Here is a 23,485-nt window from a genome sequence, read left to right as displayed (position 1 = left end):
GTCTCTTCTTTGGAGCTCTTACCCACAGCAGTGGTGGCACTCGTGACTCTGGGCCAGCCCTTGTTCCGAGCTCCCAGGCTGAACCTAGATATTGGTAACTATGAATCTGTATTTGGTCTGTCTGTTGATGTTTGTAATTTGTTTGTAATTTGCTCTGAAGTTCAGGGTGCTGGATTTTTCCCCTGAACTAAGTGAATGATATTTGTATGCTGAATTAAAGTAAGCTTGTCAACCCCTTTAACCTTGCTTTCCTTATTAAAGCAGATCAAAAGAACCTGTGCTGTTGGCAGCTTTCTGGGTGCTGGCTGTGGGTGGATCTTACACCCCCACAGAAGCTGCTAGCCAGATTGTTGAAACACCTTCCCTCCCTCCTTCTTTCCTTCCTTCCACACCTCTTCATTGGCTGTTCCTCATGCTTGGAATAGTCCACCTCTTCAAATCTGCCTCTTAGAATCTGCTTCCTTCATGATTCAACTGAAATGCTATCTTTTACAAGAAGCTTTTTTAAATTATGGTTGATTTCCATTTACCTTGTATGCAGCTTTTAAGTGTCCATTTATAAACATGCTATCTCTTCCTCAAGGAATGTTAAGTTCTTTGAGGAAATGGGCTTTTTAAAATTTATCTTTGGATCCCCTTTACTTAGCAGAGTTCTTGTTGTTGTTCAGTTGCATCTAACTTCTCCTTACCCCACGGGCCATAGCACACCAGCCCCTTCTACCCTCCATTGTTCTCTTGAAGTCTGTCCAAGTTCATGTTCATTTTCTCTATGACACCATGTATCCATCTTATGCCATCACCCTTTCCTTTTGCCTTCAGTCTTTCATTTAGCACAGTACCTAGCACCTCGTAAGAATTTAATGAATGCTTACTGATTTATTTGTTTGTATCTATCAAGCATGTTTTATTTTGCAAGCCTTATATTTTTACCTAAAGGAATCACTTGGTCAAAATTTTGATGTAGATACCAGCCATTATGAGCAAATGAAGTTTTCAAGTGGAGATTTGACAGGGTTCTTATGCATCATTTGTACCAGATGATCTCTGAGGTTCCCTTCAATTCTTGGTTAATGGGATTCTGTGATCTTCCATCAAAGAATAATTTCAACATGTATTTAAAATTAAGTATAAATGGAAGTACAATTAAATTATTGTCATTTTTCATTGATTCAGATATTAAACCGCACACAGTCTTTAATACTGACACACATATTTAAGGGTATGTATACAAATTATCATACATCATCGCCCTCAGCTCACCTAGCAGAGCAGCAGACACCATGTCTTTCCAATATGCAGAAAAGACAAATTTGAAAAGGCTCCTCTTTCAGGAGGAATTGATTCTGATGATCACATAGGGCAATCTTGTTCAGGTCAGGGACTCAGAGACCACCATCTGGCAATCTATCAATACATACTTATTAAACAACCACTCACTATGTGTTAGGCATTGCAAGAGGTATTAGGGATACAAAGAGAAATGAAACAATTCCTGTCACCATTCTATTACTCCAAAACAAACGGTTTCCTCAGAAGATCCTCTACCCATGTGACATTATAGAGTCAAACTGGTGTTTACTATACTCTTTAATAAAATTGCATCCTGAGATATTAAGTATAAAAAGATAACAAAGACATATCAGAACTCTGAGGAATAAAGAAATAGGCTAAATTCAGCAGGAGGGAAGAAAACTAATAATAATAACAATTTAAATTTAATCTAATTTTAAATTTTCTAAAAGTGATGTTTTAAAGATTTTTTAAAATACACGCACATGCAGGTGTGTATACACATTTAAGTATTTTAAGGACCACAGTTAGTGGGAGATAATGCAAATACAACTAGGTCCTGATTAGTGAAACTAATGAACACCCTGAAGTGGTTGCCTGTATTTAAATTTACACAAGTTAAAATTATAATTATTTCAAAGATGCAAACTGGTTATAGGTCAATGGAATTACACAGTGTGAATCCAAATAATATGATGTTGAGGGCATTCATTATTTGTACTATCAGTACCTCATTGTATTTCAGAGAAAGAACTACCCACCCTAAGTCTTATTTGGGTATTTTTACCTTTCTCTTGATCTCTTGTCTTTTTCAAGTGGACCCTACTAAGCTATTAAAATGAGTTTGTATCTTTCAGTGTGATCAACTGTACTTTATTCGTGTTTTTTAATGAGGTTATTAAAATGTGTTTTAAAAATTTTAAAACTGTTAGGTTTTTAGCAAGTGGCTTCCTTTCCAAAGAAATGGCATTTCTCCTTCAATTTGAAGTACCTTTATTTAGATGAAACAAATACAGATGAAGTCTAAGGTGATGGTTAAATTGTATACCCAAAGGAGTGTCAAGGGCTGTAGAGCCACTTATCCCATAAAGCCTGAAAGTAATGGAGTTAAAAGAAACAGTACATTTTGTAGAGGAAGTAAACTTAGGAAAGTCATTATCTCCAAAAGGGGTAAATGATAAAAATGTAAATTAGCTAAAGAAGGTGTTAGATACACCCATGGATGAAAGGTAAAGACATTTTAAGGAAAACAGAACACTAATTGTCATGTATTTAAGCTTTGCAGGTGAGAGTCATTTAGGGCAACCATGTACTCTTATAAAACTTGACTTTCACTATATTCAGAGGGGGGTGGCTTAGTTTATTGTACCATTCTTCTGATCTATGATGGTGTTTCTAAAATTCATAAATTTCTAAAATTGTCAAAATAAACAAGGTCCATAGACAAGTAGCTACTGGGTGCCTAGGACAGCTAGGTGGTATGGTGGATGGATAGAGTGGTGGGCGTGGAGTCAGAAAGACTCATTTTCCTGAGTCCAAATCTGACCTTGGACATTTATTAGCTGTGTGACTCTGAGTAGGTCACTTTCCCCTGTTTGCCTCAGCTTCGTCATCTGTAAAATGAGCCACAGAAGGAAATGGTAAACCACTCCAGAATCTTTGCTAAGAAGACATTAAGCGGGGTCATAAAGAGGCAGACAGGACTGAACAATGGCTGAACAACAGTGGAAGCCTACCTATTAAGGAGCTTTGTGATTAAATTAGCTCATGTATCCTAAAGAATTCAGAAAACCCAAGTCAACGATCATTTATTAAGCACTGGCTGTGTTCCAGACACTATGCTAAGTAGTGAGGATGCAAATAGCAAAAAAAAAGTCCCTAGTCTCAAGAAACTCACAGTCTTATGGAGGAGATAATGTAAAAACAACTATGTATAAACAAGATACAAACAGAGTAAGTTGGGGATAATCTTTGAACAAAGTTATTAGTATCAAGGGCAACTAGGAAAGGCTGCTTGAAGAAAATGGTATGATTGCTGGGTGGGAACTAAAGGAAGTCAGGGAAGACAAAAGACAGACGTGAGAAAAAAGAGAATTCCAAGCATGAAAAGGCATGGAATATCTTGTGCAAAGAACTACAAGGCTAGCAGAGGGGAATAAGGTATAAAAAGACTGAGAAGGTTGAAAAGGCAAGATTAGATGAAAGGCTTTAAAAGCCAAACCAAATATTTTATATCTTATCCTGGAGGTAAATAGGGAGCCACTGCAGTTTATTGAATGAAGGTGGAGGTGAAATAGTCATGCCTAGTCTTTAGAAGATCAGTTAGACAGCTGAGTGGAGAATGGTTTGGAGATGGGAGATTCTAGAGGCAGGGAGATCAACTAGGTTGTTGCAATAGTCCAGGAGTGAGGTGATGGAGGCTTTGATCAGGGTTGTGGTAGTGCCAGAGGATAGAAGGGAGGACATGGAGGAGATGTTACAAATGTAGAATTGACAGCAAACTAGATATGGGGAGTGAGAGAGAGTCAGGAGACAAGGATAACAGGATGACAACTAGGTTGGGAATCTGTGTGACTAGGAGGATGGTAGTGCTCTCAACTCTGATAATCAAGGTTTAGTAGGAAAGATTACAAATTCAGTTTTGGACATGTTGAGTTTAAAACATCTAGAGGACATCTGGCTCAAGATATCCAAAGGGCAGTTGAAGATACGAGACTGGATGTCAAGAGACAATTTAGGGCTGGACAAATAGATCTGAAAATCTACAGCACAGAGATGACACATTTGCCAGTGGAAGCTGATAAGATCAACAAGGAAAAGTGTATAGAGGGAGAAAAGAAGAGTGCTTAGGATCAAATGTTGGCAGTCTCCCCTGGTTAGTGGGAAGGACCTGGAGAATGATCCCAAAAAAATTGCTGAAGGGTCAAGAAGGGTGATGATTGAGAAGAGGCCATTAGAATTGGTAATTGAGAGATCACTGATCTCCAGCAGACTTTCACCTCTGCAGCCTTTCGTAATCATCCTTTTCTCCTTGCCACATTCTCGTTTCCATGACACTGTTCCCTTCTCATTCTTCTACTTGTTTGACTGCTCCTCAGTCTCCTTTGCAGGATCTTCATCTAAATCACAACCTCTAACTATGGCTGTCCCCCAAGGGTCTGAAAATGGACCTCTGCTCTTTTTCCATATTATCTCACCTGATCTTATCAGCAACCACAGGTTCAACGACCATCTCAATGGAAAATATCCCCACATCTATGTATCCAGCCCTAATTTCTCTCCTGAACTCTAGCTCTGCTTCACAAATTGCTTATTGCACATCTCAAACTGGATATACATAGGCATCTCAAAGTTAATATGTCCAAGGGAAAGTACCCCCTTCAAATCTCTCATCTTCCCAACTTTCATATCACTGTCAAAGGTCCCACCATCTTTCCCAGACTCACAACCTCAATTTCATCCTCAGCTCTACTCATGCTCACCTCACACAACCCATCTGTTATCACATCTTGCCATTTCTACCTTCACAACATTTCTTCTGTTTTTCTCTACTTATAGTAGCTACCATCCTATGCAAGTCCTCATTATCTTACAACTGGACGACTACAATACATTTTGATTGGTCTCTCTGCATGAAGACTCTCTTGATTCAGCTGCCAAAGTGATTTTTCTAAAGTGTAGACCTGGCCATGTCACTCTGCCACCCCTTCAGGTTAAATCTAAAGTCATCTGTTTGACATTTAAAATCTTTCACAACCTAGACCCTTCCTTTGTTTCTAAACTTTGGACATGTTACTCCCTTAGGCATACTTTACAATCCAGCCTAAGCAGCCAACTTGCTGTTCCTTGCATGGGCTCTCCACCTGAGGCTGCGTGTTTGCATAGGCTCTCCTCCATGACTGGAATGCTCTTCCCCTTATTCCCACCTCTGATCTGCCCTGGATACTTTCAAGACCTGGCTAAACTTCCACCTTCTGCAATGGGCCCTTCATAAATGCTCTGAATGCTAGTTCCTTCCTTATAAGATAGTCTTCCATCACACACACACACACACACACACACACACACACACACACACACACACACACACGCATATATACATATGCACACATACATACATAAAAATGCATACATAGACAGATAGAATGTACAGTTATTTGCTTATTTCCTCTATTAGAATGTGAACTCTTCGAAGATAAGGAGAATGTATTTGCCTTTCGCTGAATGTCTAGCACTTAGCATAGTGTCTGGCACCTAGTAAGCACTTGATAAATGTTTTTTGACTGACTGAGTCTGGCCAGCTTACTAAGTTACAAGGTTCAATTCCTGAATAGAAGTGAAAGTTTATTTACCTTGCATTCCAAACACTGATGAAATCACCAGTCCAGCCTATGCATATATACCTATGTGCATATACATAAATATAATATACATACTTATAATATACCTACATAAATATAATATACATATCTCTGGGTTGTCAAAACATGAGATCACAGTGACTGGATACTGATGCTATACTTTTAATAGGATCACAGAGTCCTTTGGACAACTTAGCTAGGGCAGAGATTCTTGGGGCTAGATTGTTTATAAAGATTCTAAGGAGAGCCAAGGATGAAAGTTCTGTACATTTCTTTATGGTAACCAGTGGTTTTGAGGAAAGTCCACTAATGAAAGGAGAGAAGAAGAGAGAGAGAGAGAGAGAGAGAAATATGCAAGCAGAAGAGCATGTGAATAAGAGAGGAGAAAATGAGAATGTGGCAGAAGAGATAATGGGAGGTGAGATTAAACTGAAACAGCAGTTTTGACAACTGCAAATAGTAAAGTTCAGTCTGTGACTCTTATTTTCCCTACTTTCCCAAGACACAGATGCAACTCTGACTGAGAGCTGTATCCCAACTTCTATGCTTTGTTTAAATGTTTATGTACATTTGCTTAATATATGATACTGTTAATAAATTACATGGTGATTAACATTTTGTTTTTCCTAAGCCAATAGCTTTGTGGTTTGAGATTGAGAGAAAGGAAACTAACCCATGGAAGAAGAGACTCCCCTGTTTTATTCCAAATTAGGGGAGCCAATTAAAGAGAAAGTATTTATAACTTTTGTATATTTTGAAAATATTCCAGATCATACCCACTAAACTGGTTCTGAAGAACCTGTTGAGATAAAGTATCTAAAGAGATTCACTAGTATCAGATCGAGGGGTGGGAGGTTGGTGTGCTTGGACATGATTACACAGTTCATAGACTAGCATCATTCACACCCATAGGTTTCTACATACGTGTGTATACATGATTACACAGTTCATAGACTAGCATCATTCACACCCATAAGTTTCTACATACAAACACACACACACACTCACACCTTTTTTTAGTTCAGTGTTTGCTGTTGCATTCAAAACCTCCTAGTGAGAACTTAGAAGTAAGAGTGAGAAGAGATATTTTTTCAAAAATCAGTAATAGATGAAATAGAGAAGAAAAGAATAAGACCGCCTAAAAGGGGGGGCGGGGACTAGGGGATTTGGTATACTTGGCTTTTTGATTATAAAGGGAAACAAGAAATTTGAAATCTGAGGTCTGCCAGTTTTACTTGGTTTCCATTAAAATTTGTAGAGAATTTGGAGGCAAATGAAATAATTGAAGATGAAGTAATTGCAAAGTTAGAAGAAAAGAAATAAGCATTTTCCCCCCTGTGGTTTGGTGGGAGATAAACCTAAAGTCATTATGTATTGCTGATGAGCTATTTTAACAGCTGTTAATAACATCATAGTACATTTATATCCTGCTTTCCTGAAAATTGCCATTATAAAAGTGGTGAGATGCTTGCCAGAAATCAGGGTTATGGAGGAATTACTGGGGAGAAGCCAGCATGAGATCAAAGTCCATAACCTCAGCTTGAGGAGCTCCTTACTATGTTTAGTTCTTCAGTTCATAAGTATTTCTAATCTTTATGTCTTGATATAATTTTTATTGATTTGACTTAATTTTAAATGTTTTCCAAGTGATATATTTTCCAGATTTGAACTAACAGGTATAAGAAAGAGAATTTTACTTTTTCCTTGTTTGCTTTCCTACTTCCACTGCAAGCAAAAACTGTGGGAAAGATACTAAATCCATTTAGACCCTCCCCTCAAGAAGTTTATAATCTATTGGACAATATAATGTACAATCTACAGTATAAAGAAAAAGAGGTAATGGAGATGGGAGTTGGGACAAAGAAGCCCTGGGCTTCTGAGTCCACATTTCTTTCTTTCTGTCATGCCTTCCAAAAGACACATAAGAAGCAGTGTTACAGTTACAGGCTCCTTCAGTATCTCATCAATGTCCTTGTTTCCAAAGTATTTCCTGCTTCAGTGTTGAGGAGCTGATACTATGGGATAATTTCTCCCCAAGGACTTCCTCCATTTTGGTCCTTGGTTCAGAGCAATTAGCAATGTTGTTCTTCTATTAATAAAATTAATTTCTTCATAAAGAGTTTTAAAACTAATAAAGGGATAGCATGAATGAAGAGAATTAGAAGGATAGATTTTGAATTTTTTTGTCCCAGAAACATACTACAGTTAATTCTTTTTTTTTTTGGTTTTGAATAGTACAAACCTCCATTCTTTTAATTCCTCCAACTCCTCGACCTCCATAATAGGAAGCATCTACTGTTGGCCATTTTTTGTTAGGCAGTGGTTCTTCTTCCTAGGTAAACATTAAAGAAAAAGAATTTATTTAATTTCTTATAATAAAAGTTTTATAAAAGTTTACTCACAAATTCAGTCCCATATGAGTTTGAAATGTTACAGCTAGATGTTACAGGTACATATGTCATAATTACTCAGACTCTAAAGTATTTTGGTATGCTTGTGTGTCTCTGCATATATACACACTTATTTTACACACACACACACACATACTTACATTACTTATATAATACATACATGCAGATATACAATATATGTATGTGTGTACATGTATGCACGTGTGTGTATAGTGTGTGTGTGTGTTGTTACGTGGGACTTGCACTTGCACTTGGCTTTAAAATTTGCTCTGTCCATTATGCCACACTGTCTTCCCCTACCCTTATCTTTCTACGCACACACACACACCCATACCTCTCTGTCTCTCTGTCTCTGTCTCTCTCTTTCTCTCTCTCTTTCTCTCTCTCTCTCAACACACACACACACACACACACACACACACACACACACACACGCAAGCACACACGCAAGCACACACACACAGAGGGGGAAGAAGGAAGACAGAAAAAAATGGGAGAAATGGAGAAGAAATACAGTCAAAGAGAGAAAAATAGACAGAGAGACCAATGCAGAAATTTTAATGCAGATTTCTTAATCCAAGGTCCATGAACATGGATGGGGAAAAAAATGTCATTCTGAGATGGGCTATAAAAGTCTTTCTACATATAGTAAGACTTTTCAATTAAAAGATATCAAAGAAGATGTGGAGGTCAGAAGGAATGGAAAGCCTGCTTCCATCTTCTCTATACTATGGCCCAGGTTCAAAGTATTGCTTTTAAGCCATAGCTTTCACCAGACTGCCTGGGAACCCATGATGTTAGAAAAGTTAATAACCCCTTCATTCAAGTGAGTTGTAGAGGTCAAGATTATTATCCCCTTCCCCCAAATTCCATCTTTCCTTATTATACTAACCTCACTGCTTTGCCATTAAAAAAGATAAAATTTGATTTTCAGAATTCTTTTTTAAAATCAATTTACATTTTAAAGCAAAAAGGAGTTAAATTATGGAAATATAATGATCTAAGACAACTTCATGAAACTGAACTATAAAGATAGGAAATTTTGGAGAATAAAAGCATACATGTTTCACCAACACTAATCCTATTAACATTGCAAAACATGCTTGCGGGTCAACTGAAGCCAATTTTAAAATAGCCAGTATTTTAAGATGACTGGTAAGACTTAAAAGATTTCCAGGTGCTACTGCCTTATTCTGTTTTATTATTTTGAAAGAGTAATTTCAGAAACTTTGACATTGAATCGTTAGAATTTGTTGAAACTCTACATTAGCTTGAATTTAATATCCTAATCTACATTTTCTCACTGCATAAAGCTCCAAATCCTTATGTGTAGGAAATCATCGCTTTTGAGACAAATAAAAATTGACCTATGAAACCTAATACTATTTGTTCCATTTTCTATATGACATGAATATAATTGTGGTTCTCAAAACAAAACTGGAATATAATGTACCTGAATGCCTGGCATAACACATATAGCCATTTAAAATAATCAATAATAACAAAATCATGTAAAATAACCAATAACTACATACCTCTTTGGGTGGTGGTGGTGGTGGTGGTGGTCGAGGAGGATCTTTGATAACCTGTGATAAGAACATCAGAAAGACAGCTTAAGTAAAATGGGAAGGCAAGCATAGATGCTCAGATCCAATTGCAGATTTTTGCTGGTAGAAGCCTTCTGCTATGACTCATCCATGTTTGTTCATTAATGATAATTACAGATGTCAGCTCCCTTGGCTATTGATAACTAAGATCATGTAGAAGTCAACACTCTATCTTCTTTTGGCTTTTACCATCAATCAAAATCAACCTGTTGACAATGACTCTTTGGGGCAAGTATTAAAAAAGCAAGTAGCCCTTTTTAAATAATTAATGGATGTAGTTTGCTATTCATCTCCATTCATGAAATCATATGTAGTTAATTACTATAAATAAGCAGAAACACAGCCTGAAGCCTAAATTGAGCTGTCTTTTCCTGCACCTTCATGCTAAGATGCTAGAAAATTCCTTACCCAGTGACAAGTGTGAAGTAGCTTTAGGAACTCATATGCCCTTCCCCAGGCTTCTAAGCTATTTATTTAATCTAATTTATTAAGTCTTAATATTTTGGGACATAGGATTTGAAAATATATCTCCTTACTTGAGTATTACACAGAATGCCTTCCATCTCAGGTTATTATTTTTTTTTAATTTTAGAAGTTTTGAATTTTCCATGTCACTGTGAATGGATGTATTGAGGGAAATAGCTTTGATTTGGCTGAGTTGGTAACATTTTCTTCTCTCTCAAATACTACAAATCAAGAAACATGCAAAGAATATAAATAAAGCAATTTATGTACAACTCACTAGACAGAGGTTTAGCTTAGCTGACAATCTTTATATATATATATATATACATATACATATATGTATATGTATATATATATATATATATATATATATATATATATAATGACATTCCTTTAATAAGTCAATTTTAATAGTCATATCAAAAAGCTTAAAATAATTCCTCTTTTCAACCATATTCCCAAAGTCACAGCTTTTCAGGGTTGGAAGATACTTCAGCAGTCATCCAATCCCAGATACACCCCCCAAAAGAATCCCTACTATAACATACCTGACAAGGAGATTGCCAGCCTATGCTGGAAAATCACTAAGGGGAAAGCTGCCATGTCCTGCCCAGGACAGCTGACTCTACCTAATGATATGGTTCTAATTACTCCCGAGGGTTTTGTTGTCTTTGCTGCTGTTTTTCCTGGACAAATTTGGCTCTTTGCCACTTCTTCCCAATGCTCTTAAGGCTGCCCTCTATGGCCAGACAGGATTAAACTAATCCCAAATCCACATGAACAAATGCCTATACCACAGCTATCATGGTACAATTCAGTGCAGAGCATGCTGGACCCGGAGTTAGGAAGCCCTGAGTTCAAATTCAGCCTCAGATACTTCCTAGATGGGCAGGACAACCCAGGGAACTTATTTAGTCTCTGCTTCCCTTAGTTTCTTTGATGGTCAAATGGAAATAATAGCAGCATTCTAGACTCCTAGAGTTTTTGTGAGGCTCAAATGAGATAATACTTGTGAAGTGCTTGGCCCATAGTAGGCACTATAGGAATGTTTCTTTCTTGCCTTCCCCCTACCCCTCCCAATCTTCTCTTCTCCAGGCTAATCATCCCTCTATCCTTATATCAATGATTCAAACTCCTTCCCCATTCTGGCTGCCCTACACTAGATGTTTTCTAACTTGACAATCTCACTCATGAATTGCATTGTCCAAGACGGAAAATAATATTCTGGATGTGGTCTGTACAGAGTACACAGCAGGACTATCATGTTTTTCTTTCCAAAAGTAATGCCTCTCTTACTATGCACTTTTTGGGCACCACATCCCACTGGTTCATATTTACTTTGCAGTCCACTAACACCTCCAGACATTTTTCAGATTAACTCCTGTCTAGTCATGCTTCCCCTGTCTCATATTTATGAGATGGATTTTTTCAACCCAAGTATAAGACTTTGACTTATTTTGACTCCAATACCATCAAGTCTTATCTTATTTGTTCATCTCAATATAGAGGCCTGTCAAGATTCTTTTCAATCTTATAAGACAAGATTTCATGTGATCATTGACTCAGTTTTCTCAGAAACATAAGTCACAAACTAGCTTTGGAAAAGCCTGGAAAGAAATTAAAAATCAGGGTAAAAGGCAAAAATATGTAAGATTGTTTCAGCAAAAATGGAAATAGATTCAGTTTTGCACATTTGCTTTACAAATGAAGTAGTAATACATCTATCAATCTCTATCTTCAGCACTGACCTCTACACTTTTAACTCTATGACTATACTTCTAACTTATAGTCTTTCCTACTTGGATATCATTGCTATTACAACAAATTAAATATGTTCAAAACCAACCTCATTATCTTCCTTCCCAGAAGTTCTCCTTCCACACATACCTGTGTGGCACCATTTCCCCAGTCTCAGTCATAAACTTTCATTTTTCCCTGGCCTTAATCTCATTGTATAACCTTCCTCCTCCAACCTTCCCAGTCTTCTTATGCTTTACCTCCCACCCACCCCCCCCACACACACATACTCTTTGATCTAATGATACTGATGCATTTGCTGTTCCTCTAAAAAGACATTCCATCTCCGTATTCTGAGTATTTTCCCTGGCTGTCCCCCATGCCTAGAATGCTTTCTCTTCTCATCTCTGCCTCTTTTCTTTGGCTTCCTTCAAATCTCAGCTAAAATCTCACCTTCTAAAGGAAGCCTTTCCTGATTCCCTTAATATGAGTTCCCTCCCTTTGTTAGTATCTCCAATTTATCCTGTACATAGCTTAGCTGTACTTGGTTATTTGCATGATGTCTCTCCCATTAGATTGTGAGCTGTATGACAGCAGGGATTGTCTTTTACCTTTCTTTTTATCCCCATCATATAAGACAGAGGCTGGCACTATGCTTTATAAATGTTTAGTGATGGACTGATTTGTCAGTCAGCATATCCTATATATTCTCTTTGTGATCTATCACAGATGGTCAGAGTTCTATGGGATTTCCGAGCCCATCAACTCCAAAGCAGAATGGAAGCAGAATCCCCTCTACAATATTCTGAGACAAGTGGTAATGAAGTCATTACTCGAATCCGTCAGTGAGCAGAAGCTTCCTACTCTCAGGGCAGCTCATTACACTTTTGGATAGACCTAAATGTGAAGAATGAGGGAGCTAGGTGGTGCAGTGGGTATTGCTGACTTATGACAAGTTTCACACTCCTTCCAATCTATGTTGCTGAGGTATCAGGTGGCACCATGGATAGCGCACTAGACCTGGAGTCAGGAAGACCTGAATTCAAATTTAGCATCGGACACTTACAAGTTATGTAATCTTGGACAAATGGGTTAACCTATATACTTTCCTCAGTTTCCTCAACTATAAAATGACAACAATAATAGCACTTACCCTAAGGGTTGTTGTGAGGATTACATGAGATAATATTAGTAAAATGTTTGGAACAGTACATAGCAGATACATTATAGGTGCTATATAAATGCTTACCGCCCCCACCCATATATGTCCTTCCTAAAATGTGATGTCCATTCCTGAAAAGTACTTCAGATGTGGCCTGTCCAGGGTAGAGTAGAAGGAAGAAATCTCTTCTCTACTCCTAAACATGATTTTGATCCTATTCTAGACTAAAATTGCATTAGCTTTTATGCCCACCATGTCATACTTTAGATTCACATTTGTCTTGTAGTCCAGTAAGACCTGAAACTCTCTTTCATGCAAACATACTGATTTTGTTTTATTCACCTTGTAACCACCCTAATCCAGGCCCTCACCAATTCACATCCTGGATCATAGTAACCATCTTTGCCCTTGCCATTTGTCTTCAATCCATGGTACATACTACTACAACGCAGAAATTCCTTTTAAAAACTGTTTTTATCACCTTAGAACAGGGGTTTATGGGGAAATGACAACATGCTAGGACTTAGAAGGGCCTAGTTTCTTCACAAATCCTTCAGAAATAATGATTTTTTAAAAGAAAAAAAAATCACCTATGAATTTTTTCAAATAGTCCAGGGCTGCACAGAAAGGACTAGCAGAATCTGGCATTGTAGAGAAGCTAGAATGTCACATGCAAAGTATTCCAGTTTCCATAGGAAAAAGGAAGAGACAGACCAGAACCCAGCATAGCAAGGGGTAACCTGGGGGTCTCTTCCCTATCTGATGAAGGCTAAAGGGCCAGGGCCAGCACCCAACAACATCAGGGAGTGACCTGTGGACCTTTTCATCCTCCCTAGCAGGAGAGAGAACCAGGCAGCTGGGGATGGACAAGAGGCAAGGCTGGACAATTCTTCCAGAAGATGGGACCTAGTTTTAGCCAAAAAAAAAAAAACCAGGATTAAACAGGCCCATCTTGGAGCATGAGACCTTTAAAAAGCCATACTCAAAGTTCCTTACAAAAAATATTATCACTCTATACCCATCATTTTGCATCAGGTCAGTTACTTAGTGCCTGTCTGAACTGACAGCTGCTCCAATCTCCTGTTCAAACTTCATCAGTTAATCTGTCCAGACCTATAAGAGAGTGTGATCGGGGAAGCCCAAAGATTAGGGATTACTGTACCGAGCAGGCAGGCTATCTATGTAACTAAAGTAGATGGGAAGGAGAGAGGAAGGCCATGGTGAAGAAGAATAAACCCAGCCCAGTCCAATAAAGCCATCTCTTTAAAAAATTACCCTCTTCCGTGCTGTTACCCATTGAGGAACTGGCTTCAGAGGGAATTCATTTTTATGGGTTGAGTAGGATTTCCCATTTAATCCACCTAACAGGAGACATCATGGGCTTGTAATTAGTTCAGCTGCCTTTGGAAGAGCAAATCCTCTGTAAGCCACTGAAGATGACAGAACTCTGAAACTGCCAGAAGTTCTGAGTTGCCCCCATTTGACAATAGCCAGTGTTCATTAATGATTCATTAATTTACTGCTTAAATATCTCCTGAAATCTTCCCAATTCCTTGGTGGGTAAAAACTTCCCTATCTTCTGATTCCCTTAGGTCAGAAGCTACTCAGCTGAAAGTGGTATACCAGGGGGAAGAGTAAAAGGATAAACCTGACCACCTGTTCCAGTTTCCAATGCTCATCATAGCCCCTGTTCTTATTCTTTTCCCTTCTAGCCTTGCCCTTGGCAGAGACTAGATGGATTGCAATTGGTTCTTTCAGAGTTCTTGATCATGAAGTAGAACACCACTTCTGGTTGATGGTGAGATCAAAAGCAAGCCCATCTCTGTGGGATTCTGAGGTGGAATTTGTATGGGACAGAATTTTTAAATAATAGGAGAGATATCTTTAAGAGAAACAAAGTAAGTTTATTCTACAAACCTTGCAAGATTCGGGCACACCTCCATAAGGGAGGAGGTGAGGTAAAAGGGAACCTGCCTTAATTTATAGTCTTAATGAAAAAGATTCCCACCCACCTCTTTCCCTTCTCACCATTGGCTGGGAGGCGGGCTTACAGTCTAGGCCCGAAAACTACACAGAGGACCAAGATTGATCCGGTTCGTTCAGGTTTTTCCCTATCAGAACTCAACTGCCAAGGTGACGTCTGAAAGTCTAGGTGGGGGAAGGGGAGACCCTTCCTGGAGCAGAGAACAAATAGCTCACAGGAACTTCATTATCTTCTAACATCTGGGAGAGAGAGAGGGAAGGGCATGCCTTCCAAAATTACAAGGCCAAATCCCAAAACCTCTCCATTAGACACACCCTGTGAAGTCTTCACAATTATCCATCCCATGCAAATTGAAAAATAAGTCTTGGGAGTTGAGAAAACTGAGGACCTGGGAGCTTAAGGCACTCGAGGAAACATTGAAATGCAGGCTGAAATGCAGGCTGACACCCTCTTGATGGGTGATAGGGTAGAGAAAAAGCCAGGCGCTGCCTTCACTGATACAGGAAGAAGAATTTCCTGCTGGTGGTCAATAGGTAAGAGCCAGAGGGATTTAGATTGTGTGACAAATTTGGATAGAGTGAACCACTAAGGAGCAAGGGCCTGCTGAGTGATGGTGGAAGAAGGTGAGTCTGAAAGACGCAGAGTCTGAAAGAGGCGATGGGAAGCAAAGAATATTCTGACTCCCTCTGGAAACAATGAAATAGAGGACTAGAAAAACTGGCCAGGGATGCAGTTTTCACGTATGTGGAGTAAAGTCTCAGGGACTGCCAGAAGATGGAAAGAACATGACAAAAAGAGGTTTAAAAGAAAACTTATTCATTTACAACAGAGGAGTTCCAGAAGGCACAGTGGAAGGAGCAAACAGATAGAAATTGGGACAGTAAGAAAGAGAAGTTTGAGATGAGAGAAGAGTAGCGGGGTTTGGAGAAGGTTTATTCTTCAGGAGTTTGGGATTCAGTATCACAGTATCACAGGGACTAGGAAAGTAGGAAGAGGAGGTAAGAGTTTGTTAATCGTTGGATAATAATGACTTAGAACTCAAGGATCTGATCTGAATCCCAATTGTAATGTTCCTGGATTTGCAGACCCCAGACCTATGTGATCTCAGGTCACATGATTAACCCCTTTGGCTTTAGTTTCCTCATCTGTAAAACACAAGGGTTGAGTACATGATTTCTAAGGTATTTCCACTCCTAAATCTTACACTTCTAGGAACAGAGACATTAAAAATATTGCCAAAGAAAGGTAAAAAGTGCCCCCTTTCTTTATTAAAAAAAATTATTCAGAAGAAAGTGAAATTTCAGTACTAAATCCTGATGAATTGTAAAAGAAAAAAATCAGTAAGAATGTTACTCTTATGTTATAGAGTAATATAAGGACACTGGTAATTCAAAAATACATGTATTCATATGTACTATAATTTATGAGAATTTGGAGATTTTAAAAGGCATAATATTGCAACATTGCCAGTATTTTTTTTCCACTTAGCATACTTTAGTGTTGCATTGAAGATTCTGGAAAATACTTCCACCACTTTATAAACCATATGTAGAGTTTGATTCTTCTCCAATTTTTTTTTATTTGTTATTATCATCATCAGGGAGAATCACATCTCATCTATTTAGCTGAAAGAATGAAGATTTCAGTTTGGAGGAGAGCCGATTTCTTTAAAAAAAAAAGTCAGTTGCTTCAGGCAACAGTCCTTTTGATCTGCTCATTAACACTTTTCAAATGTTCGAGTGATGTGGGCATTCTTTGCGCTAGAAAATGTCAGCACTCGAGCCTGGAGCCAGCTTGATACAATCATATGTTCTGATATTGGGAGAAGAGTGAAAAGAACTGTCAACAGTGAACTGCCTTGGAGGAAAAAAAATAAAGATACTCTACAAGGGCTGCAGATGAAGTAGGATTTCAGAATTGATTCTTGCCAGTAACTAAAAAGACTGCCCAAGCCATCAGCAAGTGTCGTAAGCCAATAAAACAGCTATCTCTGAATGCACATAAAATTGTTAAAAAATATTTCTCCCCCTTTTTTTCTTTTTTTTTTGGTAAATAGCACTTCATTTTTCCAATTATATGTAAAGATAATTTTCAGCATTCGTTTTTATAAGATTTTGAGTTTCAATTTTTTCTCCCTCCTATTCCCTCCTCCCCAAGATGGCAAGCAATCTGATATAGGTTATACATGTATAATCATGTAAACATATTTCGACATTAGTTATGTCATGAAAGAAGAAACAGAACAAAAGGGAAAAGCCACAAAAAGTGAAAATAGTATGCTTCTATCTGCGTTCAGACTCCATAGTTCTTTCTCTGGACGTGGATAGCATTTGCCATCATGAGTCTTTTGGAGTTGCGTTGGATCATTGTATTGCTGAGAAGAGCTAAGTGAATCATAGTTGATCATCGCACGATGTTGCTGTTACTGTATACAATGTTCTCTTGGTTCTGCTCATTTTACCAGCATCAGTTCATGTAAGCCTTTCCAGGTTTTTTTTTCTGAAATCTGCCTGCTCATCATTTCTTATAGCACAATAGTATTCAATTATATTCATATACCACAACTTGTTGAGCCATTCCCTAATTGATTGGCATCCCCTCAATTTCCAATTCTTGGCCACCGCAAAGAGAGCTGCTATAAATGTTTTTGTACATGAAGTTCCTTTTCCTTTTTTATTATCTCTTTGGGATACAAACCTAGTGGTATTGCTGGATCCAAGGATATGCAGTTTTATAGCCATTTGGGCATGATTTCAAATTGCTCCCCAGAATAGCTGGATCAGTTCACAACTCCACCAACAATGCATTAGTGTCCCAATTTTCCCACATCTTCTTCATTTATCATTTTCCTTTTCTTTCATATTAGCTAATCTGATAGGTGTGAAGTGGTACTTCAGAGTTGTTTTAATTTGCATTTCTCTAATCTATAGTGATTTAGAGCATTTTTTCATATGACTATAGATAGCTTTAATTTCTTCATCAGAAAACTGCCTGTTCATTTCCTTTGACCACTTATCAACTGGGAAGTGACTTGTAGTCCAATAAATTTGACTCAGTTCTCTATAAAGCTTTCTGCTTCCTTTCTAATCTTGGTTGCATTGGCTTTGTTTGTACAAAACCTTTTAAATTTAATATAATCAAAATAATCCATTTTACATTTCATAATGTTCTCTATCTCTTGTGTGGTTATACATTCTTCCCTTCTCCATAGATCTGACAGTCAAACTATTCCTTGTTTTCCTAATTTGCTTATGGTATCAGTCTTTTTATCTAAATCATGAACCCATTTTGACCTTATCTTAGTATAAGGTGTAAGCTATTGGTCTATGCCTAGTTTCTTCCATACTATTTTCCAGTTTTCCCAGTAGTTTTTGTCAAATAGTGAGCTCTTATCCCAGAAGCTGGAGTCTTTGGGTTTATCAAACAGTAGATTACTATAATTATTTACTACTGTATCTGGTGCACCTAATCTATTCCACTGATCAACCACTCTATTTCTTAGCCAGTACCAAATAGTTTTGATGATTGCTTCTTTAAAATGTAGTTTTGACCTGCTATGGGTAGGCCGCCTTCCTTTGCATTTTTTTCATTAATTCCCCTGATATTCCTGACCTTTTGTTCTTCCAGATGAATTTTGTTATTATTTTTTTCTAGCTCTATAAAATAATGTTTGGTTGATACGGCACTGAATTAGTAAACTAAGTTAGGTAGAATTGGCATTTTTATATTAGCTCAGCCTACCCATGAGCAATTGATATTTTTCCAGTTGCTGAGATTTGACTTTATTTGTGCCAAAAGTGTTTTGTAATTGTGTTCATATAGTTCCTGGGTTTTTCTTGGCAAGTAAACTCCCATTGTCTACATTGTCTACATATATTGTCTATATTCATTTTAATAGAATTTCTATTTCTATCTCTCCTTGTTGAGCTTCGTTGGTAATTTATAGAAATGGTAATTATTTATGTGGGCTTATTTTATATCCCTTTTATCTTTTTTTAAAAAATTAAGATGCAGCATTTGTGCCTTGAAGAGGAAGAGCACTATATAAACACAAAATTCTATAATGACTAATACTTAGGAAGTGCTATTTTTTCTGAATCAAATGAAATTAGATGTTTCCAAGACCAAAGTAAACAATGGGTTATCTCACATGCTCCCTTTCTTTTCCTATATCTTTGAAGAAATAATTATTTAGACATCTTTGCTTAAAGTAAGGAATTGGTCAGAAAAAAAGAATAATTAATTCCTTCAAAATATCTGATGGGGATTGAAAAATAAATCATAAAAAACTTTATAATGAGTTAAGGTTCCTGTAATCAAAAAAAAAAAAAACTAGGGTAGAAAGTATGTGGTGCTCTGTTCAGTTTAAATGAGAGCTTGTTCAAAGTCAGCAACATGGAAGCAATAGGTCCTAAGATAACACTCTGTTTCAAGAAGTAACAGAACATAAATTATTTTAATTAATGGTGCAAAGATAGCATATTAAAAATTTAAATACTTATGTTTTATTGCTCATTCAAAAAATCAGGCTGATTTCTATGTAACTCAATAAAGGCACCATAAGCCCTCTTCAACAATAAAAGGAAGTGTAATGTAGAATCATTATTGCTATTTGGAAAACGCAGCACAGCTGTTGCTAGCCAAAGAAATGATTCTATAGAGCCATGATAAGATAGTTCCTCCTGTGAAAGCTCCACTTAAAATAAGTAAATTCAGCTTCCAAATGACAACTTTTAGAATGGACTCTCAAATTAAAATGTATTGTATATGCAATACCTAAAATTCCCTGAGCAGGAAGAGACTACTGATTTTTGCTAAAGACTGAGCAACTCTGGGAAAGTAAATTAGAGGAAAGTAGCTCTCTATCATTCTAATACATTTATGTAAGAAGCATGGTGCAGGGCAGTGTTTGATTGGGAGGCAGAATATCTTGGTTCCAAGCCTGGCTCTGGCACTTATTACCTGTATACTAAAGAACAAGTCAGGTAGCATCTGTGAGCCTCAGTTTCTTAACCTGTAAAATAAAAGAGTTGAAGCTCTGTACCCATGTGTTTGTTTGAAGCTGTTTGATCATAAATGAATAAGAATTAATGACAAAGCATGCATTAAGGTAATGGCTTACTAGGTGCCATATATTGTGCTAAGCACATGGGATGAAAATAGGAAAACGAAACTCCCCACTTTCAAGAGATTCACATTCTAATTGGGGGAGAAAACACCAAATAATACTCAGCTGCAGGGTGTATGGAGAGGCCCCAAATTCCTGAGTACCTGAGCGTGACTGACTGCATGGCTCAGAGACCCTTAAGTTATTTAAGTCATGAAGATGACAAGGCTGGGGCAAATAGCATGGCCTGATGCCCGTACTTGTCATCAGAAGGAATGGAGCTGTTGTCTTCCATTTCATTAAAATACTGTGAACAGATAAGTAGCCCAAGAAGAAAGCAACTCTTCACAAAGTCCAGCAGTCTATGATAGGTTATGAGTTATGAGATAGCTTGGGTTATGGAAAAGGGTAAAAGAGGAAGAGGGAGGAGGGGTAAGATAGTCCATACGGAGACTGCTCTTTTGTATACCTAGTGAAAAGAACTAAGTATAAATTCACTTTCCTCCTTTCACAGTCTTACACCTCTACTTTAAATTCCTTGCCTCTTTGTCATATCCCCAATTGTAGGTTACCTCTACCATTGACCTTCTCTGCTGTTACTCATATGCTGTAAATGGTTACTGAATAAAGTTCCAAACTGGCCAACAACAAAGTTATGTTATCTAATTTCAACTGGACCCTCAATGCTTTAAAGCAAACCTTCCGTTCTTACCTGATGTACTGTCACACTCTCAACAGCAGCTAGTCAAAAACTTCTCTCAAAGCCTCCTACAACATTTCTCCTCCCTTCCCCTTTGTGCTCATCACAAATACAAATCATCTGCTATGAGTCTTACTTTTTCCCCTGTTCCATAAAACAAAATCCCTCTATATCATTCATCTTTCCTTTCTTTCTTCCTTTTCTTTTTTTTCTTTCCACCTTTCTTCTCTTTCCTCTTCCTTACTTCTTAATTGTAAACATTAAAACCATGAATTTAAATTTAAGTATTAAAAGGACATAAATTTTAGACGAAACTATAAATTTCAATACAGGTCAATTTTCTTTTACAGTATATAATTAATTCGACAGGTTACTTTGAAAACCATCCTGCTTGTTTATGCTTCTTTCTAAACTTCCTTCTCTTCTCTTCTGTTCCATTTAGAATATTTCAATGACCCTCTTTTTTCCCGCCTTTTTGTTTTTGGCATTTTTACAGCTACCCTTCCCAAGTCTCCTCCAACTAAAAAAAAAGGAAGAAAAAATCCCTTACAATGAATAAGTAAAACAAATCAATGCAGAAACCACATCTAACAATGTATGCTTTTTTTCTGCCTCTTGAATCCCTTTCTTCTCTGTCAGAAAACGGGTAACATGATTCTTCACTGGTCTTCTAGGTTCTTTATTGGTCATGGCTCTGATTAGAGTTTTTGAATCTTTCAAAGTTGTTTTTCTTTGCGATATTTTTATTGTCTAAATTATTCTCCCTGGTTCTGTGCATTTTATTCTGCCTTAACTCATACAAGTTTTCCCAGAATTATATGAAATCATCTTTTTAATCATTTCTTTAAACACATTTTCTCAATCTCTTCTCCTTTATTCTGATCACGGGGAAAGGGATGGCTCATCTCCTTGCCAAGACAAAAGCTTCTATCTGTGCTCTTCATGCTATCCCCTCCCATAACCCTCTGGAGCTTGCTTTCTTTAACCATTCCCCATCTCTGGTTTTCAATATCTCCTTATCTACTGGTTTATTCTCTGCCACATAAAAATACCTCCAGGTCTCCCCTATCATGGAGTCAACGAGTCAAGTATTTAAAAAATAAATACAAAATAACCTTCATTTGATTGTGTCATACTATCAAGTAATCAACCAATCAGTGTCTTCCCTTTTAATTCAAACTTCCAAGACAAGTTATCTATATAACTTTCTGGAGCACGAAAATGACAAAAAGTAAGTACCTCCTCCTTCTGTAGAGTATTCCTCTTTCCTATTTTTTTTTTACTTTCTTCTCTTAAAAACAATAAACAGAATAAATCCACTTCCATGCCCTATGTGATTTTCTTTATTCCCTCTGAGACCCTTGAAGACTATGGAATTCTCAAAGAGCCCTAGCCTCCTTCCCTCCAATTAGTATTTAAAAATTATTTAACTCCTTCCAAATGCTCTTCTTTTCTCCTGCATTTATATTTCAAAAATTCAACCTGATTCAGGTTTTTTTCACTAAGAATGCTTGAAATGTCTCAATTCTATTGTCTCCATGGTTTTTTCCTTGTACATTCATCAACTGAAAGCTGACTATGCTCCCTGAAACAACCCAGACAGGATAGTGGCAATTGTGCCTCTTGAATGGCCCCAAAGCAAAGACACAGCATCCAACTCATCTTTACCTTCTTTTTTGCACAAGGCCACAGAGAACTGACTTTGTTCCATTCTGTAGATCCTGAATGCTATGAGCTCTATTTACCAAAGATCACATTGCTTCAGATCCCCCAATCAGAGTTTACAAAGGCTTCTGATCTTCTTCTGCACTCTTGGACTGGAAGAAGGAATTTGTTGGTGTGTCCCTTTGAAACCAGGATCTATGTCATTTGATTTTTATGGCTATCGGTCTACTTACAAGTAAAATGAAAGAGTGAAACCAAATGACCCCTCCTTCCAGCTCTCATGAAAAATAAAAGGAGGAAGATGTTAATAAGAAAGGTGGGGAAGTTGTCAGAAGATCTGGGGTGAGCAGGATTTTTAGAGTTGTCATGAAGAAGTATAGGAAAAGAATCAGCATAAGAATTCAGCAACTACCTTCTCCCCCAAGTGCCATCCTCCTCTTTCAACTTCAAATCAAATTCTTATTGGTGCTATAAAGAATGCAACAACCTATTGCCCTGTGATTCCACTCACAATACCTGTGTCTGACTTCCAACAAGCTCTCATTTAAACTAATCAGAGCACCAAGCTACTCTCTACCCTCATTTGTTTTGACTACAGGAACTTTAACTCATTATAATGTTTTCTTATGATTTATTTTCCAATGCCAATCAGATAACTTTGAAGGAATTTATCATTCTTTTTGTCTGACCAATTCCTTTAAGCAAAGATGCCAAAATGATAATTTCTTCAAACATAAGAATTCTAGGAAAGTGGGAATTCTCCTAAGAACTGGGACTGTCTCATTTTTGTTTTTGTATCCCCAATACTTAGCACAGTGCATGACTGGAATGCTAAGAATAGGATTGGGGATTCAAGTCATTTGGTTACCTCTTTTTATAGAAATATAACACTAACAACAAATACATATATACAGTTCATAGTTACAAATTCATTTCATATATTACTCATTTGATTTACTCAATCAAGTAGGAAGTACAAGTATTCCTTTAAAGATC

At 37.4% G+C, this 23,485-nt stretch overlaps 1 protein-coding gene across 1 annotated transcript in view; it reads right to left on the bottom strand.

Annotated features, from left to right (window-relative positions):
* Window positions 1–23,485, bottom strand: part of ANTXR2 (ANTXR cell adhesion molecule 2) — a 207,572-nt gene that overhangs the window by 86,141 nt on the left and 97,946 nt on the right. The window contains exons 13-14 of the mRNA XM_036763092.1: window positions 9,598–9,648; window positions 7,894–7,983 (exon numbers count right to left, since the gene is read on the bottom strand). Of these exons, the coding sequence (XP_036618987.1) occupies window positions 7,894–7,983; window positions 9,598–9,648 (141 nt within the window). The remainder of the gene's footprint in view (window positions 1–7,893; window positions 7,984–9,597; window positions 9,649–23,485) is intronic.

The sequence above is a fragment of the Trichosurus vulpecula genome, chromosome 6 (assembly GCF_011100635.1).
Source record: "Trichosurus vulpecula isolate mTriVul1 chromosome 6, mTriVul1.pri, whole genome shotgun sequence".
Classification (NCBI taxonomy): Eukaryota; Metazoa; Chordata; class Mammalia; order Diprotodontia; family Phalangeridae; genus Trichosurus; species Trichosurus vulpecula.
This window is presented reverse-complemented; position numbering and strand designations above follow the sequence as displayed.